This window comes from Asparagus officinalis, chromosome 3, assembly GCF_001876935.1.
Source record: "Asparagus officinalis chromosome 3, Aspof.V1, whole genome shotgun sequence".
NCBI classification, from domain to species: domain Eukaryota; kingdom Viridiplantae; phylum Streptophyta; class Magnoliopsida; order Asparagales; family Asparagaceae; genus Asparagus; species Asparagus officinalis.
Window position 1 is genome coordinate 35,407,759 of NC_033796.1, and position 24,355 is coordinate 35,432,113.

At 39.1% G+C, this 24,355-nt stretch overlaps 3 protein-coding genes and 1 pseudogene across 3 annotated transcripts; 1 reads left to right on the forward strand and 3 right to left on the reverse strand.

The window, feature by feature from the left end:
• Positions 57-683, reverse strand: LOC109832213 (aluminum-activated malate transporter 2-like). The gene is made up of 2 exons (XM_020399645.1): positions 511-683; positions 57-418 (listed from the first exon to the last, which is right to left on the reverse strand). Exons 1-2 carry the CDS (start codon positions 628-630, stop codon positions 140-142), a joined length of 399 nt encoding a protein of 132 aa, XP_020255234.1. The 5' UTR covers positions 631-683; the 3' UTR covers positions 57-139.
• Positions 680-3,712, reverse strand: LOC109832212 (aluminum-activated malate transporter 12-like). Its single transcript, XM_020399644.1, has 3 exons — positions 3,336-3,712; positions 2,109-2,249; positions 680-1,235 (listed from the first exon to the last, which is right to left on the reverse strand). The coding sequence occupies exons 1-3, from the start codon at positions 3,616-3,618 to the stop codon at positions 934-936; spliced, it is 726 nt and encodes a 241-aa protein (XP_020255233.1). The 5' UTR covers positions 3,619-3,712; the 3' UTR covers positions 680-933.
• Positions 13,932-14,935, forward strand: LOC109832214 (microsomal glutathione S-transferase 3-like). The gene is made up of 4 exons (XM_020399646.1): positions 13,932-14,277; positions 14,358-14,433; positions 14,503-14,675; positions 14,768-14,935. The coding sequence occupies exons 1-4, from the start codon at positions 14,168-14,170 to the stop codon at positions 14,871-14,873; spliced, it is 465 nt and encodes a 154-aa protein (XP_020255235.1). The 5' UTR covers positions 13,932-14,167; the 3' UTR covers positions 14,874-14,935.
• Positions 17,317-21,205, reverse strand: LOC109834952 (annotated as a pseudogene).

Genomic DNA, 24,355 nt, shown 5'->3' on the forward strand with positions numbered 1-24,355 from the left:
TCGCTTTATAGACGTAATACTAGTACAGTTTTGACATTGCTAATGTCAAACTTGAATTGCTCTACATCATGTACAGATATAAACAGGATTTCTGTCTGAAGGCCAAATTAAGGGTAGTATTGTAGCTCCCGTTTATGAGTTACAGGTCAGTAAACCCAGCAATTTTCCCTAACCCATCAACCTCTTTAATTAGCTCTTCTACCTTCTCAACAATCTCCTGTAAGAGAAACAAACTGCCATCCATCGTCTCCAATGTAGAAAATGTCATTGTTCCAAGCCTTGAGATCATGGACTCCTCATTCTGATACCTTCTCATGTTGTAGATACCATCCCCAAGTTCTCTCATTGTATATACTAGCAATGAAAACACAGTCTCATATCGTTCTCTAGTGCCCATATCTATGCATTGCGAAGAAATCTAATGACAAACATAAGAGTGAAGTGTTAACGGACTTCAGGAGAACTAATATAACTGCAATGGACTTAAAAGATGCAGCTAAGTTTTCATACTCTTGTTTCTGAATGTAGGCACGCTCTTATCGCAAGGATAGAAACTGCCAACTCCCTTAGCAGCTCTCCAATCCTTAAGTATCTGATCCAAGGATGGTCAAATTGAAATCTCCCATGCATTGGCTCCCATTTTGCAAAATTAGCCTAAGTTTGAAAGTTCAGCAATACTCTTATATCAGTCACTGCTACAGCACAAAATATGCTGAATTCAATATGGAATGGATATATAATTCCATACCATATTCTCCTCAGTTGTTTTAGAGGATAGAACTGATATGCATTTTACACCTCTACCCCTTTTTTGAGCTTCTAATCTCTTGTCCAAGGGCTTGTTGATGTAATCCTCTGAAATCTCTATATGCTTATAAAGAATACACAATTAGAAAATAGAGTTGAACGACGAGGGAAAAAAATAGAAATATGTCAAAAGTGGGAGTATTTTTGGGACAAACCTTCAATAGAACAAGCTAGATTATCAAACTTAGAGGCTAAGGAGTTATGAAGCTCGTCGCCACACCAAATGGGAAATATGAATAGACTTATGAAGATGCAAACAGCAAAACCTATGAAGATGGACGAGAGGCGATCACTTGCTATCTTTATGATTTGGTTGCTGCGAACCCCAGAAACAGCAACCAAACTATATGTGAGGATGAAAATCATTGCTCCATAGTCATGCTTCTTTTTGATACTTGGGATCATTCTAATATATGTTGCTGTTGAACCTGAGAACATCATAACATATGGATCAGTTTACATATTTCACAGTAATAATATCTCTTCTCGGAAGTTTATTAATGTTGAGTCTACTATGATACTGCTTTAACTTGCTAAATTGAGGTTTCCATGTCCTTCGCGCACTTGGTACTTTTTGGACCTTTTTAGATTAATTCAGCAAGACGAATTTGATTTTATAAAAATTCTTGCTAATTAATTTGTACTATTTTTCTCAGGGATTTGTTACCCATTGTTTAGAATTTTTCAAGTGCTAGAAAGACAATTGATGTGCTTTAACACTAGATGTTACGGCATTATACTCATATTTCATCGACCTTCAAATTTGTTCTTTAAAACTGGTAAAACTTGTAGCTTGCAGTTCAGCACAACCAAAATTTTTTTTAATGCAAGAACATTATATCCTCGATTTGTATTAGCAGTATACTGAGCAAAGAGTGGAATGATTTCCAGATTTACTTCTTTTTCTAGACAAAGAAGACAAGGGAAATGAGATAATAAGGTCATTTACGAGGCTTTTTTCCTTTTCAAAGAAGGAAGCAGTACTTAGCAAAACAAGACAGGATTTGATTTGATTTGATTTGATTTTCCCCCCTCCTTTTCAAGAGAATGTTACCAATTTCCTCGAAAGATTATTTTCGTCTTCTCATGATTCTGAGATCAGGAGGAGTCTCCCTACTGAAATGATTAAGCTACCCACTTCCCTAGCTAGTCGTTCTTCAGCTCTTACGGAACATAACATTGTATGTATCAATTTCTACTCACGAAATCTTTTGAACTTTTTTGGGTTTTATTATGTTGTAGTAAGTGGATGAAGCATATATTGAGCTTTTGATTCCCTGGAAGTCGGGAGGTATACTCACAGAAGACAAAGACAGAGATGCCAATCACTACAGCTTTGCCTGCCCCACTAATCCCTTGTGCTAAGAAGGCCACCGAAAATCCTAACCCACCACCAAGCATAGTTCCCAGTACTCGATTTATACCCTTGCTTATTGTTGCACCTGCACCGGAAAAAATTAACCGTTATGTTTATTTCTTTTTATTAGAAAATCCATCGATCAGTATAACTATATATTGATCAGTAAATAATACGGTTGTAGTTCCTAGTAAGGGATCGCTCATTAGGCGCTGACATTTTACACTGAATAATACACACATCACTTAACTATAACATTAGTATCTGTGGTCCTTGCATTTGTTGAGGAGGATGTAGTTTCTTTGGAAAAATTTTTAGATATGCTCCAAAGCACCATTCTTAAAGGTTGTTCCTTGTCCCTTTAAAACATATATGGAAAGAGTAGCCGGGGAAAGCCCCGTTATGCTGCTCTTTTCCTTGTGCGTTGATGAAGCTAAGTTCATGTGTTTGTTTCATATGAATGGACAGAAAACATCTCGTCATGGTCCTCCTTCATATCTTTGTTTAGTAGAGTTGATAACGGTTGTAACGGTTATAATTAGGGCTTATTAGCATAGTATTCTCACCATCTTGATGGCCATTGGTAAGTTGATCAAAGATCGTCACCCAGAGAAGCTACTCATGATGGTCTCGGTCTGGAAAGTTTATGGGCAACTGAAGGTCATCACCATCTTGTTCTTTCCTCCGGTAAAAATGGCATCAGCTATAAAGTTTGATCTTTTTTTCATTATAAAGTGATAGATAGGCATTGAACTGGAAATTTGAATGACTGATGCAAGCATGCGTTTGGGCAAAAGTTTTATTGGCCATGCATCAAACTGTGAAATCAAACAATTTGAAAATTTCTTTTATGGCTGATTCTTGTTACGTGGATGAAAATTGTGTAACCGTATCGAATGGGTGCTTACATGATTGTTAGTTGCACTGTTGCACATAGACCCCCTGCAGTAGCGATGTTTTGCACTTACTACCCTTGTAGTTTCATGCAGATGGACACCTTGGGTTAGTTTTGGCATATGTTGTCCCTGGATGAAATTAATGAGTTTATCTGAGGGCAAAAGAGTCGGAATAATTCAACCCAGGCGCTCTATTTGCGACTATGGAACTACAGGCAGTAAGTTCAAAACAGCTACCGGGGGGTCTACGTACTTCGATCAAGACTAAAATTTACCTGCGGTCGACTCAAAGATAACAACCACCGTCATGACTGCCCACATAGCATTGTCACCTAACCGATCATGAACTACTTCAAGCATGTAGAGGAGGGATACAAGAACTAATGCCAATCCAACCTTGGCAGCATGGAAGAGCTTTCTACTATCATCAGCACAAATCTCTCCTGCGATAGTTCGCCTAATTACAGAAGCCAACACTGCGCAACACCTTGCGGGGGATTTCTCCTCTGTTTCTGAAACGCTTATCGCCACAAAGTCTCCAGGGTTCTTGGTTTCCATATTAACTGATTGTTGCTTTGGGATTTTTTATTGCTAACTAGTCGAGGGGTCTATATATAGAGAGAGAAAATCGAGTTAGTCTGATGGCGCTTATTGTTCCCACCTGAAGGTGCGAAATGATGACATGATCGAAAATTATGATATCTATAAGTGCATCTGATGTGGGATCCATTTTTAGTACAATGGAGCTTTCCATTATGAGATTTCAGAATATGGTAGCATACAGGAAAATTTCATAGAACATTTAACTAATTGGAAAATGGTCAGAAGGATTGATGAGTGAAAACGTGAGTTACCTAAAGATATGATTCATTTGGTATACGGAAAAGGACACAATCTTCAGCCAACCCACATTGTTAAAGTATCTAAATCCTTTCCGTATCTCCCAGGTGATTTGGACGATATTTTCATCTGAAAAGTGACAGAGATTAAAGGGCCAGTTTGGTATTGTGGCCTTTTCTAGGGTGTTTTTTCTTTTTTCTTTTTTTTTTAAAAAAAGAAGCGGTCAACATTGGCGTTTGGTAAAATGAATTTTGCATTGCTTATTGAAACTATTTCTGCTTTTTAAGGGGGGTGATTTTAGAAGCAAACTGAGGATGCTTTTAAAAACACCTTTTGCTTTTTGTAGTTTATATACAATATATACCCTTTAGACTTTGCCAATAATATTTGCTCCAAATATACATGAAGCTAAAATTATGTGTATTTTTGGTAATTTTGCACTTATAATGATGTTTAAGCATAGTTTTACCAAACACTTTACTTGCTTTTGAAAGAAAGTTTCGATATATGATTACCAAACGACTATTTAATGGCTATTTTTTTGCAACTTATATATATTACTTCTATAAGCTGGTTATATAAGCAACTTATTATAACCTTCAGCAATATCAAACTGGCCCTAAATATGCACTAGTTGGACTCTATTTTGTTGTAAAGGGATGTCAACGTTATTTGCACAAATGGTGATAGGAGAACATTGTATTTTTCACACCTCCGGCCTGCGAACCTATTGGTGCAATGTAAGCCTTTGGACTTATTGAGTGCCACACGTTAGTTTGATCTACCATAAAAAATGGTTAATCATTACTGCACTTGATTCCCAGGACTCATCATTTAAATCCTCTCAAACCCTATCCATTTTCCGAATGTCTTGACTAAAAGTGTGGGGGCATCACAATATATTATATATGTCCATGGTTCACCTCAAGTGAAAAAAGCTTATAGTTCCCACTGCGGTAAGGGTAGTCGCCAGCTTAGGATGCACTACTGCAAATGAGACGGTGCCTGGTGGGCTTGTTAGGATTCACCCCAATAATAACGCCTCGAACGGAGACTTAATCACAAAATAAAGGCACAAAATTCAACACAGAGTACTCACAGATATACGTGGTTCACTCCTTCGGAGCTACTCCACGGTGCAACGACGACGCCAAATTCTTTTATATCCCAAAAGAATTGATCCAAGAGAACACCCTCTCTTGATCAGATACACTCCAAGAATTCTCACAAACTCTCTCTTTGTTTTCTCTTACTCTTCTATAAGAGGAGTTGTTTCTGGGATGAGATTTCCTTAAGAGTTTAGGGCCCTATTTATAGTGTTTGAGAAAACACTATGCACAAATATAATATTATATGTGGGACCCGCCACTAATAATAAAATATTTGTGGGACCCGCCACCTTTTTTATTTTTCAAAGAAAACGACACCGAAATCTCATTTGTCTTTGTGGGGCCCACCTTTGTGGGCCCCACGGTTTGTTTTGTTAGGCTAACATACTTAACTCGAGGATTTACTGCAAATACCAGTTTGGCTCATTATTGCCACGACAATGGTCTACTTCTTCACATCCACAGCACAATACATGCAGTTATTGATAGACAGAAAAATCATGATATGCGTTTTCGTGTACTAGCTAAAGCATTATGTATGTCTGGTGGAGATCATATTCATGCTGGTACAGTAGTAGGTAAACTGGAAGGGAAACGTGAGATGACTTTAGGTTTTGTTGATTTATTACGTGATGATTATATTGAAAACAACCGAAGTCAGAGTAGTTTTTTAACTCAAGATTGGGTTTCTATGCCAGGTGTTATTCCCGTGGCTTCAGGGGGTATTCATGTTTGGCATATGCCTGCCCTAACCGAAATCTTTGGAGATGATTCCGTACTACAGTTCGGTGGAGGAACTTTAGGACACCCTTGGGGAAATGCACCTGGTGCGGTAGCTAATCGGGTAGCTTTAGAAGCATGCGTACAAGCTCGTAATGAGGGACGTGATCTTGCTCGTGAGGGTAATGAGATTATCCGTGAAGCTGCCAAATGGAGCCCGGAACTAGCCGCTGCTTGTGAAGTATGGAAAGAGATCAAATTCGAGTTCGAACCAGTAGATAAGATAGATAAACAGAAAGTATAAGAACTAAGCGCGCATAATTCAGTAATTTCTGTTTGTTCTCCTAATTGATTGCAATTAAACTCGGCCCAATCCTTTTCCTAAAAAAAAGGATTGAGCCGAATAAAGAATGACCGTCCTATACTATGTGTTTGCATAGATCTTTCATATGTGCAGATCTTATATATACAAGATCTAAATTAAATACAACATCAAATCGAAGACTAAAGAAGTCAATACTTATGTTGTTTATTGTTGGATTCATAGGATTAATTATGGATCCTTGGGATTGGTGGATCATTTTCTATCCTGCAGTTTCAGGCCATAGATAAAGCCAAGGGGGGGCTACTTCTACCCACCCTGTATATTGTCTTTTTCATTTCATGTTACAATAGAAACTTATTATTTTATTTGATTATATGATACGAGATTATACGAGAATGAATTCTTCATTTATAGTATAGGAAGAAATAACTATTTATCTTTTCGATAAGAATTCTTTTGTACATGACATGAGAGAAATCTGTCTTTCTATTTCTAATTGAGGAAAAGATTCTATCATAATATATCATAATATATATATTGAAGTGATACCCGGATTCCCCAAAAAGAAAATCATTTCTTTCAATACTCACTCATTGTTAGTTAACAATTCCAATGGTTGGATCGTATGCTTAATTCTGATAGGAAATAAAATAGTAAAATGATTATTCATCGAATGACTATTCATCTATTATATTTTCATCAAATAGTGAGCATGAGGACTCTATGAAAAAATGGTGGTTCAATTCGATGTTGTCTAAGGAGAAGTTAGAACATAAGTGTGGGCTAAGTAAATCAATGGATAGTCTTAATGCTGTTGGACATACCAGTGGAAGCGAAGAGCCTATTCTAAATGATACGGCGAATAACATTCCTAGTTGGAGTGATAGCGGTAGTTATAGTTTCAGTAATATTGATTATTTATTTGATATCAGGGATAGTTGGAGTTTTATCTCTGATAACACTTTTTTAGTTAGGGACGGTAATGATGACAGTTATTCTGTATATTTTGATATTGAAAATAATAGTTTTGATATTGAAAATAATAGTTTTTTTCTGAGTGAACTAGAAAGTTTTTTTCCCAATTATTTGAATAGTAGGTCTAAGAGTAACAATCACTACTATTATCATTACATGTATGATACTCAATCTAGTTGGAATAATAACATTAATAGTTGCATTGCTAGTTATCTGCGTTTTGAAGTCAGTATTCATAGTTACATTTTCGGTGGTACCGACAATTACAGTGACAGTTACATTTCTAGTTTCATTTCTACTGAAGGCGTAAGCGGTAGTGAAAATAGGAATTCTAGTATCCGAACTGGTGTTAACAGCCGCGATTTTAATATAAGAGGAAGATCTAGTGATTTTGATATAAATAAAAAATACCGAAATTTATGGGTTCAATGCGAAAATTGTTATGGATTAAATTATAAAAAATTTTTTAGGTCAAAACTGCATATTTGTGAACAGTGTGGATATCATTTGAAAATGAGTAGTTCAGATAGAATCGAACTTTTGATTGATCCTGGCACTTGGGATCCTATGGCTGAAGATATGGTCTCCAGGGACCCCATTGAATTTCATTCAGAGGAGGAACCTTATAAAGATCGTATCGATTTTTATCAAAGAAGGACGGGTTTAACTGAAGCTGTTCAAACAGGTATAGGTCAACTAAATGGTATTCCCATAGCAGTTGGGGTTATGGATTTTCGGTTCATGGGAGGTAGTATGGGATCCGTAGTAGGCGAAAAAATCACCCGTTTGGTCGAGTATGCTACTAATCGATCTCTACCTGTCATTATTGTGTGTGCTTCTGGAGGAGCACGCATGCAAGAAGGAAGTTTGAGCTTGATGCAAATGGCTAAAATATCTTCTGCTTCATATAATTATCAATCAACTAAAAAGTTATTCTATGTATCAATCCTTACATCTCCTACAACTGGTGGAGTAACTGCCAGTTTTGGTATGTTGGGAGATGTTATTATTGCTGAACCCAATGCCTACATTGCTTTTGCGGGTAAAAGAGTAATTGAACAAACATTAAATAAAACAGTACCCGACGGTTCACAAGCGGCTGAGTATTCATTCCATAAGGGCTTATTCGATCCAATCGTACCACGTAATCTTTTAAAAGGTGTTCTGAGTGAGTTATTTCAGCTCCACGGTTTCTTTCCTTTGAAAAAAAAAAATGCAAAAAAAAAATATCGAAATAAAATGAAAATATAGAATATAATATATAGAATAGAAGTAGAATAGAAGCGATTTCTATGTTTAACAAGAACTCCCATTTTTTACTAGAAATCCCTGTTTGTTGGATTGAATTAGTTTAGTTATAGTCGCGAACTTATAATAAACTCTTTAATTTTAATAAATAATAAATTAATAAAAAACTTTTTTTTTTTTCGAAAGATAGAAAGAATAAAAGAAAAAAAAGGATGGGATAATATAAAATTTCTTAAACTTAAATCGCATTATCATACATATTCGTGTAGAAAGATGAATAGGTACACTTCATTTAGTTCTCATTCCTTGCACTTATTAATTACTTAAATATTATTTATAATAGTTTATACTTATCATAAGATATCTTTATAATAGGTACAAATATTAAATCGAGGTACCCATTCTATGACAGATCTTAACTTACCCTCTATTTTTGTCCCTTTAGTGGGCCTAGTATTTCCGGCGATTGCAATGGCTTCTTTATTTCTTCATGTCCAAAAAAATAAGATTGTCTAGATACGATATCATATCGGATGGGACCAAATTTCATTAATTTATTTCAACACTGAATCATAATACAGATATTTTTTGAGTGTAATATGGTACAATATGTGGCTTTTTACGAATACAAATGAAAGGCATGCGGATACATGATATCTGCATAAATGCATGGATATACGGGTATATCTGGTTAAAAATGATCGGCGAATATTTTTATAATAGAAAGTCAATGTATCTAACCAATTACTCCTAATGGTTCATATCAGACTAGTGCTAGTTGATGAAAGTTACTTCGGCATCAAGAAAAGTCAATTTTTTTTTCTCAATTCCAATCGAATGCAACTGGATCTAGTATAGTATGAACTGGCGATCAGAACATATATGGATAGAGCTTATACGAGGGTCTCGAAAAGCAAGTAATTTTTTCTGGGCCTGTATCCTTTTTTTAGGTTCACTAGGATTCTTATTGGTTGGAACTTCCAGTTATCTTAGTAGGAATCTGATACCCGGATTTCCATCTCAGCAAATCATTTTTTTTCCACAAGGGATCGTGATGTCTTTCTATGGGATCGCGGGTCTATTCATTAGTTCCTATTTGTGGTGCACAATTTCATGGAATGTAGGTAGTGGTTATGACCGATTCGATAGAAAAGAAGGAATAATGTGTATTTTTCGTTGGGGATTCCCTGGAATAAATCGTCGCATCTTCCTTCGCTTCTTTATGAAAGATATACAATCAATCAGAATGGAGGTTAAAGAGGGTCTTTTTCCTCGTCGTATTCTTTATATGGAAATCAGAGGCCAAGGAACCATTCCCTTGACGCGTACTGATGAGAATTTGACTCCGCGAGAAATTGAGAAAAAAGCTGCCGAATTGGCCTATTTCTTGCGCGTACCAATTGAAGTATTTTGAAATGAACCGAACTAAGTATGAATTCATCAAATATCCGAATATTTTTTTCGTAATACAGAATTCATTCTTTTAGGTTAGGCCTCAGATTTTGAACTGATATCGTTATCGTATTCCTGTACTGTGCTTAGACGGTGCAACATTTCGAAATAATTAATGGAATTAATCCGGGAGGGTTTTTTGTCTTGAAATCCAATTCGTTACTTCAAGTAGATTTTTGGAGTATTTATCGAAAGGAACAAATGCAGATGAAATTCTTTCGAATTTGTCCGATTGAGATATCCGGAAATCTTATTTCCTTTATCTATTTACTTTCATATATATATTTTTGATATATATTTCTAGTTTTTTTTTCATCCGAAAAGGGGCGCTTATTCTATTTCTATATTCCTTCTAGATCTAAGGACTAAATTATTTTAACAAATATACAAAAATGGGAATAGATCCATAGGTTCGATACCTTGTTATAGAACTTGTGCTTTAGAGAAACATCAGATCAAATAGAGTTGATAAATGAAGCAGTTCATTAACAATGCACAAATAAAAAATGAAAAAAAAGAAAGCATTGACTTCCCTCCCATATCTTGCATCTATAGTATTTTTGCCCTGGTCGGTCTCTCTCTCCTTTCAAAAAAGTCTGGAACCTTGGGTTATTAATTGGTGGAATACTAGACAATCCGAAACTTTTTTGAATGATATTCAAGAGAAAAATGTTCTAGAAAAATTCCTAGAATTAGAAGAACTTTTCTTGTTGGACGAAATGATAAAAGAATACCCAGAGACACATATACAAAAGCTTCGTATAGGAATACACAAGGAAACGATACAATTGGTCAAAACACACAATGAGTATCATCTCCATATCATTTTGCATTTTTCGACAAATATAATCTGTTTCGCTATTCTAAGTGGTTATTTTATTTTGGGTAATGAAGAACTTGTCATTTTTAACTCTTGGGTTCAGGAATTCTTCTATAACTTAAGTGACACAATAAAAGCTTTTTCGATTCTTTTAGTTACTGATTTATGGATCGGATTTCACTCGACACATGGTTGGGAACTAATGATTGGTTCAATCTACAATGATTTTGGATTGGCTCATAACGACCAAATTATATCTGGTCTTGTTTCTACTTTTCCAGTTATTCTAGATACAATTGTGAAATATTGTATCTTCCGCTTTTTAAATCGCATATCTCCTTCGCTTGTAGTCATTTATCATTCAATGAATGAATGAAGAACTTATTTGATCTCCTGATATCAATCAAAATTTTGATTCGCGTATAAAGAAAGCATTTTCCATTTGACTTTTTCTTTATACTTCTACCTCTTCAAGGTATTCGTACTATTTCAGTAGAATTATTTCAGTACAATGGCAGACTTGTGGATAGGGAACTATACTAGCTACCTATCTAATTTATTGTAGAAATTCCTGGATCAACGATTGGATCATGCAAAATAGAAATACTTTTTCCTGGGTAAAGGAACGGATCACTCGATCTATTTCTGTATCGATCATGATATATGTAATAACTCGAACATCTATTTCAAATGCGTATCCCATTTTTGCGCAGCAAGGTTATGAAAATCCACGAGAAGCAACTGGGCGAATTGTATGTGCCAATTGCCATTTAGCTAATAAGCCTGTGGATATTGAAGTTCCGCAAGCTGTACTTCCTGATACTGTATTTGAAGCAGTTGTTCGAATTCCTTATGATAAGCAACTGAAACAAGTTCTTGCTAATGGTAAAAAAGGGTCTTTGAATGTGGGGGCTGTTCTTATTTTACCCGAGGGGTTCGAATTAGCCCCCCCCGATCGTATTTCTCCCGAGGTGAAAGAAAAGATAGGAAATCTGTCTTTGATCCACTTTTAGTGACAGCCACAGAGCATACGATAAGCAGATATATATACTCTAAGTCAGGCTCTGATACCAGTTGTTAGGATTCACCCCAATAATAACGCCTCGAACGGAGACTTAATCACAAAATAAAGGCACAAAATTCAACACAGAGTACTCACAGATATACGTGGTTCACTCCTTCGGCAGCCACAGAGCATACGATAAGCAGATATATATACTCTAAGTCAGGCTCTGATACCAGTTGTTAGGATTCACCCCAATAATAACGCCTCGAACGGAGACTTAATCACAAAATAAAGGCACAAAATTCAACACAGAGTACTCACAGATATACGTGGTTCACTCCTTCGGAGCTACTCCACGGTGCAACGACGACGCCAAATTCTTTTATATCCCAAAAGAATTGATCCAAGAGAACACCCTCTCTTGATCAGATACACTCCAAGAATTCTCACAAACTCTCTCTTTGTTTTCTCTTACTCTTCTATAAGAGGAGTTGTTTCTGGGATGAGATTTCCTTAAGAGTTTAGGGCCCTATTTATAGTGTTTGAGAAAACACTATGCACAAATATAATATTATATGTGGGACCCGCCACTAATAATAAAATATTTGTGGGACCCACATCCTTTATAAATTCTCAACAATGTCTGCCACCGAATTTGATTTTTCTTCTTGTGGGGCCCGCCTTTGTGGGCCCCACTTTTGTTTTCATGTTCGCTGGGTCAAAAAGGTTAGGCGCCTGACAGGGCTGTTCCACTTTGCTCATCAATTCAGGCGGAGATCAGCCAGAATAATGGAGAACAAGAAAGAAATACGACAGAAACATGGATGGTATTAATGAAGCGTGAGAACAGAGAAGAAACAAGGGATGTCCACCAAAGAAGGATCATATACAGTTTCAGCGATGAAAATAAGGAAACGGGTAAACTTCATAAACATGTTCGGCACAAAAATACCGTGCACTAGTTTCATTAGTGGAAAGTACCGCAAACTTTCAAACTAGCATACCATCTACAATTGAGGTTAGTAAAAGTTTTTTCTAGTCAATTTGGGGTTTATCCTTTATGAACACGTCAAGTTTGTTTATTGTTTATGTATGGTTGTCGATGATAATGCAAATGATGGAAGTGAGTAAGAAATACAACTGAAACATGCAAGTAACAAGATAATAGAATATTTTAGCAACGGAGGGGGGAAAATCATGCAACACAGATGGTGCCCGAAGATCTTTCGTTGGATCTTCTCAAGAGATTGACCAGGTTCTCCTCAATTATGCTCAGATGGTTGTTGAAATTATAAATATTTTTGTAAGAAAACAATGTTGAAAGTGTAGAAAACTGCAAATTTGTTGTCATAGTTCTGAGAGTCCTGTAAGATGCTTTAATTCTTTTCTCCCCCCATCTCTTCCATAATGCAACATTAATCGTACATGACCATCAAAATTCCGAAGCGCGTGACTGTCATCTTGTTGTTGATCTAGAGACAGGACTTATCCATCAAAAACCAACAATTAAGCACCTTTATGTTTATGGGGGGCATGTTGGAAATCCACAACAAATTTTCTAGGTACCACGAAAGGAATTGCTTCATTATCTTGGTCGTTGATAATATCAAGTCCTCCTTTATGCATGCTTAGGACATAGATTAGACATAGTTGCCGATTATTGCCTTCTTTCTATCTGGTGAACTTAGACAAAATGCCACTATACATTTATCATAACTGCCACTATACATTTATTGACATCGTTTCGTGCCTAAATCTTAACAGCCGATAATAAGTCGATAATATATAGTATAGAGGAAGCTTGAAATTAAATATATCGTTACTATATATATGATGCTGATAGAGAAAGCTAATTAAATAATTTTAGACCTTTCATCAGAATAATACTTTTTCATACAGCTAATTCTAAAGCTTTAAACAATCAAACACATTTTAAGAAAATGGGCATAAATTTATTTATAGTTTTGTGTGAATGACGAAAATATGTATGGAGATGTGCAGGAGGGCCGGAAAATTAGAGAAGACATGCAGCACAAATTCCTCAAAGTTACAGTCGCGATGTTAGAAATTCACGTATAAGTATAGTCCACAACTGAAAGAATGATAGAAAAGTAAAATTGGGTGTGATTTCTAATAGGTAAAGTTTTTGAATTAATTTGACTATCAAGCTATGTTTAAGAAATATCTTAGTCCCTAACCGCTTATACAAGTCACAGTGATGACTTAGAAATAAGAGGATTAATTCCTAATTGATTAATGAACTATTTACTGTGTTAGAAACTGTATTTGACCAACTTAGTTGTGCAGCTTTATATTATAGCTTTAAAATATGAGGTTTGAACTTTACCTGCTCCCATTTTTTTAGGATTAGTACTTTTCATGAACTCAGTCAGTGGTCATATTTCCTTGGGCTGGAAGGAACTCAGTTGAAATGGCAATTCTCTCTAACATTCATACATCATTCAACAGTTGACTTCATTATCTTAACGCTAACTCTGCATCAAGATCAGTCTTCTGTAATTATATAAGCCCATACAGAAATCCCAGGAAACCTCGCTGAACAAATCTAAACAGCATCGTAAACACTAGAATTGTCATACAAAAGAGAGAAGATGGTAGCGATTGAAGTCCCAAAAGAGTATGGCTACGTCATATTTGTGCTCATATTCTACGCTTTCTTCGACTTCTGGATGGGCTCTCAAGTTCTCAAAGCAAGGAGGAAGTACTCCCTTAATCATATTTCATAATCTTTTTCATCTTTATTTACGCTAGAAATCTAAACTTTATGTGAACTAATCTCAGGTATAAGGTGTTTCATCCGACTGTACACGCTATAGAGTCTGAGAACAAGGATGCCAAGCTCTTTAACTGTGTCCAGGTTTGCTAACTCGTTCTGTTTAATCTTCCACATGCTTTCAAATTGCTCATCTGTACTACTTTGAGGCAGCGAGGGCACCAGAATTCTCAGGAGATGATGCCAATTTTCTTCGCACTTCTGCTCGTAGGTGGGCTTCAGTATCCTACGATGTGTGCTGGATTTGGCCTAGATTACATCATGGGGCGCTTCTTCTACTTCAAAGGCTACTCTACTGGTGCTCCAGAGAACCGATTTAAGATTTGGTAAAACTGTTACTTTGCTAGAGAAAGTGATATATATATACGTGTTCAGTTCTGGATATATACTAACACTAGTTATGTGATTCTGCTTTCAGTGGTCTGAAGATTGTGACAACGATGGTGTTCGCATCTCTGGTGGCGCTTGTGATATCAACAGCTTCACTTGGGATCCATTTGCTCTGTTGGAATGATTATAATTAGCGTGTTGTTTCCCATTAAAGTGTTGGATAGCAGGTTCCTAATATGTTTCCTAATTTGTTTTGTTAACAGGTTATTGAAATTCCTAATCTGTTTTGGTAACAGATTATTAGGATTCCAAATCTGTTTTGTTTTTTGTTTTAGAATTCCTAGTATGTTTATGATTTTATGATTTCTATATATATGGAACAATTGGAAGAGAGAATTAAGAAAAAAATTGAGGATATTTGCAGCACAGAAAAGATGTATTTTCTAAGCTATTGGTTAGAGTTTTGTTTGGAGAGAATTGAAGATTTATTGGTGAGATTAATTGGTGAGTTTGAGTGATTTGTAATCTCAGTTTGTACTCTTCTTCTCTATTAGTGAAAAACCCTATCCCCTTCTTGCCCCGTGGACGTAGTCAACTTGTCAAACCACGTTAAAATTGGTTGTTTATGTTTGTGGTATTGATTTGGTTCGTTTGGCCTTCTCTCGACGTTCGTTTGATTTGATTTCTCGTAGCACGTTGATTTGGTTGTTTGGCTTCCGCAGCTCTCAACAGAGGAAATGGTGACCGATATGTGGTAATGCTGTAGTACGTTGTTCTAACACTCGACACAATAATATTACCAACTACAAGCCAACTTATAACCTGGAAGAAGTTGAAAAACACCAATCACAAAACTAAGAGATGTAAGTTACAACTCCAAAACAATAATCAATAAGCAAATTTCATTTAATTAACTATTTTAACATTAACTTTGCACCACCGAAGGGTGGACACAGGTGGTCAGGTGCCTTTGGCTTTGGGGCGTGAGACCACTGATGGCCTGTGTTTGAATCCTTGCCCGTATTCACCTGTATGCATCAGGGATACAAAGGTGGGGAGCACAGACCAGAGTTTAACTTGGTCAGTTCACTCGGGCCGCTGTGTGTTCCTAGGTTTGAGTCCCCTTCAGTCTTCCTCGTGTTGAAGGGATGTGCCCCTGGTGTTAAGGTGAAGCCCCACATGGTTGAAGGGAAGTGTGGGTGGGTTGTTTATTATTATTATTATTATTATTATTATTATTTTTATTATTATTATTTTTTTTTTGGGGGGGGGGGGTCAAACTATGGCTGCTGGTCAGTTCAACACGTAGTGCATTGATCAGGATCCGTCGCAAAAAAAGAAAGCTTAACTTTGCCTTCACTTATTTACCTCTACTTTCATTTGAAAACCATTGTAAATCCTCATTCTTCAACTTTTCGTCTAGATTTTGGGCGATGGGGATGTGGCCATCAAGTTGAACGTGAAGGCACGAGCCTTTTCATCAGCAGCAAAAGAGAACCTTGAGGCGGCTGGTTGCACTCTAACTATACTGCCTGGTCGTAAGAAGTGGGTGAAACCTTCAGTTGCAAAGAACGTTGCTCGTGCTGACGAGTACTTCGCAAAGAAAAGAGCTACAGCTGATGCTGGTTCAAGTTCTGCATGAGCCGTTCCACATTATTTTCGTAGAGATTTCATTTTTGTCTCTAAAAAGTGACACGGAAATGGAAATGTTGGAATTGGGAACTATTCTTCTCTGTAATTATATTCTCGTGTTTTAGTTCAAATTTCTGTCTGCATCATGTTTTCTCCAATGTGAAATTTTGAGTACAACCTGCTGTCAGTAAATGATCAAACTTGTAGTGTAAGGTAGGCAACTGCAGAAAGAAATAGTGGACTAAATGGATCTGGCTTTTATTTGCCTGTAAGATAATCTTGGTTTGTAGCCAAGCAGAACATAGTTTTTTCTATATTTTTTCTTTTCTTTTTTGTTTTGAACCTTATGTAGGCGAGTTAACCACTTGTTAGCTTCCCAAAAATACAACCACCCATCGTTGTGAGGTGTGGGTGTGGGGGGTGTAGGTCTCTCTCTCTCCCACCCTCTCTCTCTCTCTCTCTCTCTATATAATAATATATATATATATATATATATATATATATATATATATATATATTATATATATATATATATAAGGAAATGATAGGTATTGAGATGGCTGTTCATTTTGTTTTACCGAGCCTACCAAACATAAAATAATAAGATCCAACATATTTTGATGTGACTATCAAACTAGGCTTTTACCACATGGCTATCTTTTGATTATTTTATTTAGCAAAATGAGCCGTTACATCATATTCATTAGTTCATATGTATATATCATGATGAGGCTATAGGAGTATAGCATATAGCATAGCAGTCTTCATAAACTACCTCGGGCGTGGGGGCGGGCGTGGGGGGGGTAAGGGGGGTGGGTGGGGGCGGTCAGTTTGAAAACTGTAAGCATTTAAGCTCGCTAGGTGGGAAACTATAGGTCATTTAAGTGCAATTAAGCCCAAGTTGAAACTTCTCAATGCTCATCATCAAGCTCCTGATATATTCCTCAGAAAAACAATACCGATGTGTTTAGTTTTGATCTCATGACATTTACAGTAAATAAAGTATACAGAATTAGAAAGTTAAACTTTATTAATCTTTCCATTATCAAATTAAGAACACTAATTAAACTGGACAAAGGCCCAGGGCCTCTAAGGCAACTATCTACCTAATTAGTACAACAAACATATGTTCGAACGCTGCAGTACCGCAGAGCTAAGAAAAACACATGTTCAAACACATGAAGATCGAAGAGCAGCGGTCGCTATTCTTCTCCTTCAACTATAAACACAAGTCCAATCAACAACTTAAAACGACTTCCTTCCGAATTATCATCGACCATCACCAAAGCATTCGTCGATCGATCATACGTAAGGAAACGCGGCAGAACCGCCGCCACCAGCATTATTGAAGGACGCCCGTTTAACGAACCTCCCCTTCATCCGGGGCCGCTTCTCAGCGTTCAGCTTCCTGACCTCGTACCTGATCTTCTTCGAGAATAGCCTCGTCCTCCTCTTCTCTCTGTACCTCGAGACCCTCGCCTCTCTCCCTCCGTCGCTATTTCCGACTCGTCCGTAGAGCCCTCCTACTTCTGTTCCTCCGTACACATTAGGAATCTGTGCGATGAGGAGTCAGATCAGACTTACACAGTTCTCCGTGGCGTATTGATTTAATTATGAATTAACTACAGTTCAGTACCTTATAGTATTGGTATAATCACATGGGTGATCCTAATATAGTCCGCCTATCTGTACGGTTAACCCTTGAGATTACTGATTATAAATACAAGGTCATCCTATATATAGAATCTCACGGCAGGTTAATTAACCTTCAAGGTCGCCTGTGCAATTATAGCCAATAATCTCAAGTTAACTGTCGGGGATGCAAATTAAGACTCTTAGGATCACCAGCATACCGTGCTTCATGCTACCGGATTGTTTTTAATCCTATATATATTTACACACAACCAAGTATGGTAAGCAAAACATATATACCGTGAAATCTGGCCAGCAATCGTCGGGATTAAACTGCGGGCGCTCTCCATCAGTCCACGGGGTACAACCCCGGCACGACCACGCGTCAATAACTGCATCATAATCCAGCCTCAGGCCCACCTTCGTCATCAGCCCACCCTGCTCCTCCACGGCCCCCGCCTTCTGCTCATCTGCTTCTTCTCCCGTTGATCCGCAGTCGAAGTTGAAATCCAGCGATTCTCGCGATAACTCCATCTCCATATCCACAAGGAAATTTCCACAGGACGAATCAACGGCGTCAGTGATCTCCACCTTCACTTGGTTCTTATCGTCGTCATCATCCTTAGTTTCGAGCAGTCCTAGCCCATCGATGCAGAAGGCATCGTTGTCGAGATCTTGACCTAGCAAGTTCTCAACGTTTGCGGAGAACTCCGCCAACTCGAGCTCCGATTGATAGAGTTCATTAAATACGGGTGGAATTTGATTAACACTCGCCGCCTCCAACTTCACCTCTTCAGTGGCCGGAGAACAGAATTCTTCAAGAACCGGATCAAATATCGGCACGCGGTATATCAACTGCTCCTCCTCCTCCTCCTCCTCATACTCAAAATTCTCCGCTTCAAGATCCGGCACCAAAGAGCCACCGGCCGCTTGCGACACCGCCTCGGCCGAAGCCTTGGCATGTTCGGCGCTGCGAGCTTGCGCTGTGTGCCAGGCGGCACAGCCAGATTAAGATCCGTAGGAGGCGACGGGACTGGACGATGACGCAGTCTTGAGGCGGACTCGCTCGTGCCGACGGCGAGGGGGTTCGCCGCGTGCACCACGAGTCGCACCCCTGGCACAGGAAGCGTCGTCCGCCAGCGCAGTACCACGCGCGTGCGCCTGCGCACGCACCTGTCGCACGCGCGCGCGGTCTTGCCGCCCACGGCGTTGGCGCGCTGCGGACTTCTCCACTTGCATTAGTCTTCAGCAGCCCGCACGGTATTGAGCTTGGCTTAGCCTTAGATTTCTGTCGGTGAGCTTGCCGCTGTAATGATTTAGACACAGTAACGCTGGGGGGTTGCAATTATGGAGGGAAGTGGGCCTACTAATTTTGCGCTTTTGGGAGACGTGGCGCGGTGCCGTGAGTAGGAGCGTGGATGGAAGGCTGCCCCGAGGAAGAGAGTGGAGCGGATTGGTGGGATAAAAAAGTGATCTGGTTCCCTGTGACGGGATTGGGTACAAGTCACTGAAGTCGGATTTCTTGTGGGGCCCACGGAAAATAGATGAAGAAACGTTTCTATCGCGGGAGTCGTTATCGGTAGGGCCTCGTTAACGCCTCGGTCCACCTAGGGAGTAGTGTGGTCCCCTTAACTACGGCTATTAAGATTGTGTTTGTTGTGAGGATGCGGCGACAGGCGAGACGGCCGAACGACTGAGGAACAGTAGCGGAGTCAGGATTTTTTTGGGGGGTATTTGTGTGTGTTGTGTGTGTCCATCAAATAATGCAACTCATAATTAACTTTTATATAAGTAGGTAAAAAAAAAAAAGAACCTAAAATAGAAGTTTTACAAAAAGATGTGCACTCAGCACACTTCAACTTTTTGAAGTCTCTTTTTACAAATATAACAATTGTGATTGGTTTTCTTTAAGAACAAACTATACATCATAATCTTTTTGGAGACTTGGCAATACTCTAGAAATCATATTATTAAACTTATTTTAAGGAATAATAAGAAGAAATGAAATAATTACAACTATCACATTTATAAAATAATTATAAAAGTACATGAATATAGAAAGTTCATTCCACATATCTATTTTTTAATATAAAATATTAAATTCAAAGAAAACTATTTTAATTTCATCACAAAACTGTGAAACCACATGGAAACATAAATTCTAAATTTCTCCTATTAAATGTACACGCTCATGGATATTGAAATCTCACTTTCCTGTTATACTTAAAATGCTAATAAAACTACATGAAAAGATGATGTATGTGTGTATGAAAAGTGTTGATGTATGGAATCACACAGTCAAATAAAAGGAGTAGATTAAGTCAACAGATGCCCTTTAGCTCTTAGAATGCTTGGTCCTTGGGCAAGCTGTACTTCCCTGCACAAGTAACAAATTGTAAGAGTGAAGGGTGTGATTACCCCGGTTGTTCCTCCGACGATCAAGTTACAGAGCTGCTTGTGTGGAGAAGTATAAGGAACTGCCGTGGTTCTTAAGTTCAGAGAATGGTGAAAAAAAGCTTACCTAGCTTGTAATGAAAAATAGTATCTCCTTTTTATAGTAGTGGAAGGAGGGTAGGATGGTAACTTTGGCCGGGCATGGGCTGGCGGCCAAGTCAGCTTCGACTTTCCAAGTGTCGGCCAACGAATGGAGAATAGGTCACTTTGGTGTTTTAATGAGAAGTGACAGGGGGTGTGCAGTGCCGATGTGATTCGACGTGTTATAAATACTATTAGAGACAGAGAAATAATGGCGCCCATAATGCATTTGTTGATGTCTGATATCACACAGTCAATGTGAGCTGTCTGTGGATGATGAAGAGTGAGAGGATGAGAGATGAGACCGACTCCTCCTCCGACTTTATGCCTGATCCTTAGACTAGAATTCCTGATTCTCCTGCATGAAGAAGAACAAACTCGTAAGAGTGCGCGGCAAGTTTGCCCCGTGGTACCTCCAACGGTCAAGTCAGCTGGCGAGCTTGAGTAGGGTTTGAGGGAGTGTCCTGGTAGTCCTTGTCAGGGGGTACTCTTTGTGAGTTATTAATAGAAAAAAAGTTGGTTAAGAGGGAAGAAATGATCCCCCGAATTCAATGAATGTCCAGCCTCTTCGTCGAGTTAAGATTAAAAAAAAGAAGAAGAAGAAGCTTCTCTTTACCGTACCCTCTTTCCTCCCTTTTATAGTCCTTCGCCCCTGAGATTCTAACACTGGGCTTTGACTATGCACAGGAGGGCGGTTGCGGGGTGAGTAGATAGGCTGCTTAGTCATCCTCCACTTTACAGATGCTAGCTGGCGATTGGCGGGGAAGTTATTCGAGCACAGGAGAGGATGTCTCCAACATATCCCGGATTTTGACAGATGAGGCATGGCGGAAGATAGGCTGACTGTTTAGTTATTCTTTGCTTTACAGATGTTGGCTGGCGATTTGAAGGGAAGTCATTCGAGCAAAGAAGGGGATATCTTAGTGATATCTGGGAAGTGACTTGTGAGCATAGTAAGCTGCTTATACTTTAGATTTGTCAGAGTTGAGATCTTGATGGGATCGATCAATATTGTAGTGTCGATTGATGCATATCTGAAGGGAGCTGAGTTAGATTTTATCCCCTCAGTAGAGACGGGTTGGTTTCCGAGTCGTCCCTATGATTTGCCGACCCAATAATCGAGTGAGCTTCTGGCCGAGGAGATAGCCGAGTAGATGGTCGAGCTGAATACATGAGGAGTCGTCTCGATTATGAGGCGAACGGTCTCTTGAGGAGTCGTCTTGATTATGAGGGGTCGACTGATCCCACACTTCGTGTCGGTAGAGATTATTCGTCGCTCGGTGGGTCGATTGATTTGTTCTCAGATGGGCTTTGGACCGCTAAGCCGGCTTGAGCCATAACTTTTTGGGCCTATGAAGACAGTTTCTTAATATTTTTATCTTTAGATGGCGAATTACCATAACATATGGCCTTTTCACTCGAAGTCGTCTTTTTATAAGCTTTTAATCAGTATAAATTCGCTCAAGATGTTGAGGGTTTTTAGCCAGTTGATCGTGGCTGAAGACGTGGTATAGGAATTTCTGTCCAACCACCGTAACTGTTGAATCGTATAATCTGCTTTTTTAGGGAAGACGAAGTGGTGTGGACAGAACGAGTGGCACTTTCCTGCCAATTTATTGGCATGAAAGAATGTGTAGGAGCGGCGGTTGGTATTTTGAGTAATCTGTTTTAGATTCTCTAAGTGGATTTATTTTGGTCGCTTCAAAATTACGCCTCTTGAGTTCTCTTGTATGCTTCTTTGGAGGCCTATAAATACTCTAGGGGTTAAAAGGATTTTCTCACAGACTTTTCATCTTTAGAATCGGTGAACTTTATAAAGGAGGAACTTTTTCATGGCTTCTTCAGCTCCCACTCATAGCCATCGCGAAGGAAAGCTTGCCGCACTTCGGCGTCTGCATTCAAGGATCCTTAGGGATCAATTGAAATATGCATGCGAGAGATTCGACATCCCTCGAGCCTTAACACTCGAGGAGCCCAGGCTGGCGGAGTCCGTATGCAATCATGGCGAGGGGAGGGTGCCATTGTATTTAGCACATCTGGAGTAGGGTCTACGACTGCCCCTTCATCCTTTTGTCAGGGGAGTACATGCGGCTCTGGGGGTTTCCCCCATGTAGTTTTACCCGAACACGATAGGGGCTGGTGGTCGTCTGTTACCGAGTTGGAGTACGACCCAACATGAAAGTGCTGGGTCATTTATTGAGTGTGACATCGACTAAAGGGGACCCACACTATTTTTACCATATTGATGATAATTTCAGGCTCTCCCTGGATCTTCCTGAATTGGAGGAGGATTGGAGGGAGAGTTTTGTGTGGTCTTATGGAGCTAATGACATCTTTGCCTGCTCGACCTGGCCGGAGGCAAATTTTGAGGCTCTAAGGCCAGTTGCCCTTAGCGGTCTGGAGAAGGAGGCATTGGAGAAGATCCGTTTTTATGCCAGACCTTTGGACGTGGAGGACTTGGTGGAGGATATGTCCATGATTTGTCTTCCACTGGCTTCACGGTCAGGGTGAGCTCTCCTATTCCTTCGCCAATGGAGGTTTGTAACAGGAGGCTCAGGGCCGAGAGGGAAGGCTCTGCCGAGGGGCCTCAGAAGAGATCGAGGGGGACCCTTGATGTGGAGGGGGATTATGACAAAAGGCCCCTCGTGATCGAGGCTGCTCCCTCTCCTGGTGGGATGAGGGATAGGGGAAGGTACTTGACAGATTCTGTGGATGCAGGGTTTGCTGGGGAATCTTCCTCGAGACCTGGACCGTCTCGTCAACCTGGTAAATAACCTCTTGCTTTAGTCGATAAGGTGGATGGTGTAGACGAGCCTTCTCCTGGCCCTAGCGGTTATGCTGGCGAGAGAAGTTTGAAGGAAATGTCAAGCAACGACATCCATCAAGCTTTTCAAGCCTGTCAGGCCCAAGGGGCTTCATTAGAGTTGGCTTTATTTCGTCGGCTCGAATACATGCTGGCCATAGAGAGATCAACCAGGGAAGAGGCAGAGAGACGGGTTGCTGCCTTGGAGGTTGAACTGGCAGAGACTGAGAGGTTGCTGTGATGCTATCAGACCGTCAACTCCAGATAGTCCAGGACTATCCATGGACTGGAATAAGAAGTGGGTGCTTTGAGGTCGGCTGGAGGCTCCCTTGGCGACTCTTCTTTGGCGGCGGCCAGGAGGCGACCAGGCCCTTCTTCTGGACTTGGTCGAAGGCATTAAAGACATCCTACTCCCATTTTTCTCTCTTTTTTTTGTAGAAAGAACTATGGAGGATATTGTAACAGAACTTTTTGAATGAAAGACTAATTTTTTCTTTTATGCCTAAGCATTTGAGTTTTGTAGTTTGAGTAAATTAATTGCATAATGTCGATCCATATGTAGGAGACTACAATTAGTTCACTTTGAATGTTCTGTGATTGGCTGAGCAAGCTGATTGACAACTTATTTATCAAAGTTTATGTCGATGGGTTGTCATGTTTGCAGGAATTGTACCTTAGTGCGAGTGGTTGCAAGGCCCATTCTAATTAGATGACAACCCGTAGGTTTAGCGCTAAGGTCTTTAACTTTCCCCTAAGGCCAAGAGGTGACTGTGGGAGTCAGCTAAATGATTGTGCCTTGAGTTTATTCCTGATAGGGTGCCAATGACTTAATTACTGACTGTTTGGTGGAAAATTGTTGTAAATAAAATAAAAGAAATTTAATTTGTATTCTCTTGATCTTAATTATAATTTGAATTCCGATTACAAAAAAGAGGAGAATTGATCTGAATTCTCCCCTTTGTTTAAGTCTGGGTTCTTCACGATAGCGATGAGATGCCTCCTTCGAATGCTCGCGTCGAGTTTGCTTCTCGTTGATGACCCACACATCTTAATTTCACTAGAATGGTATCTTCT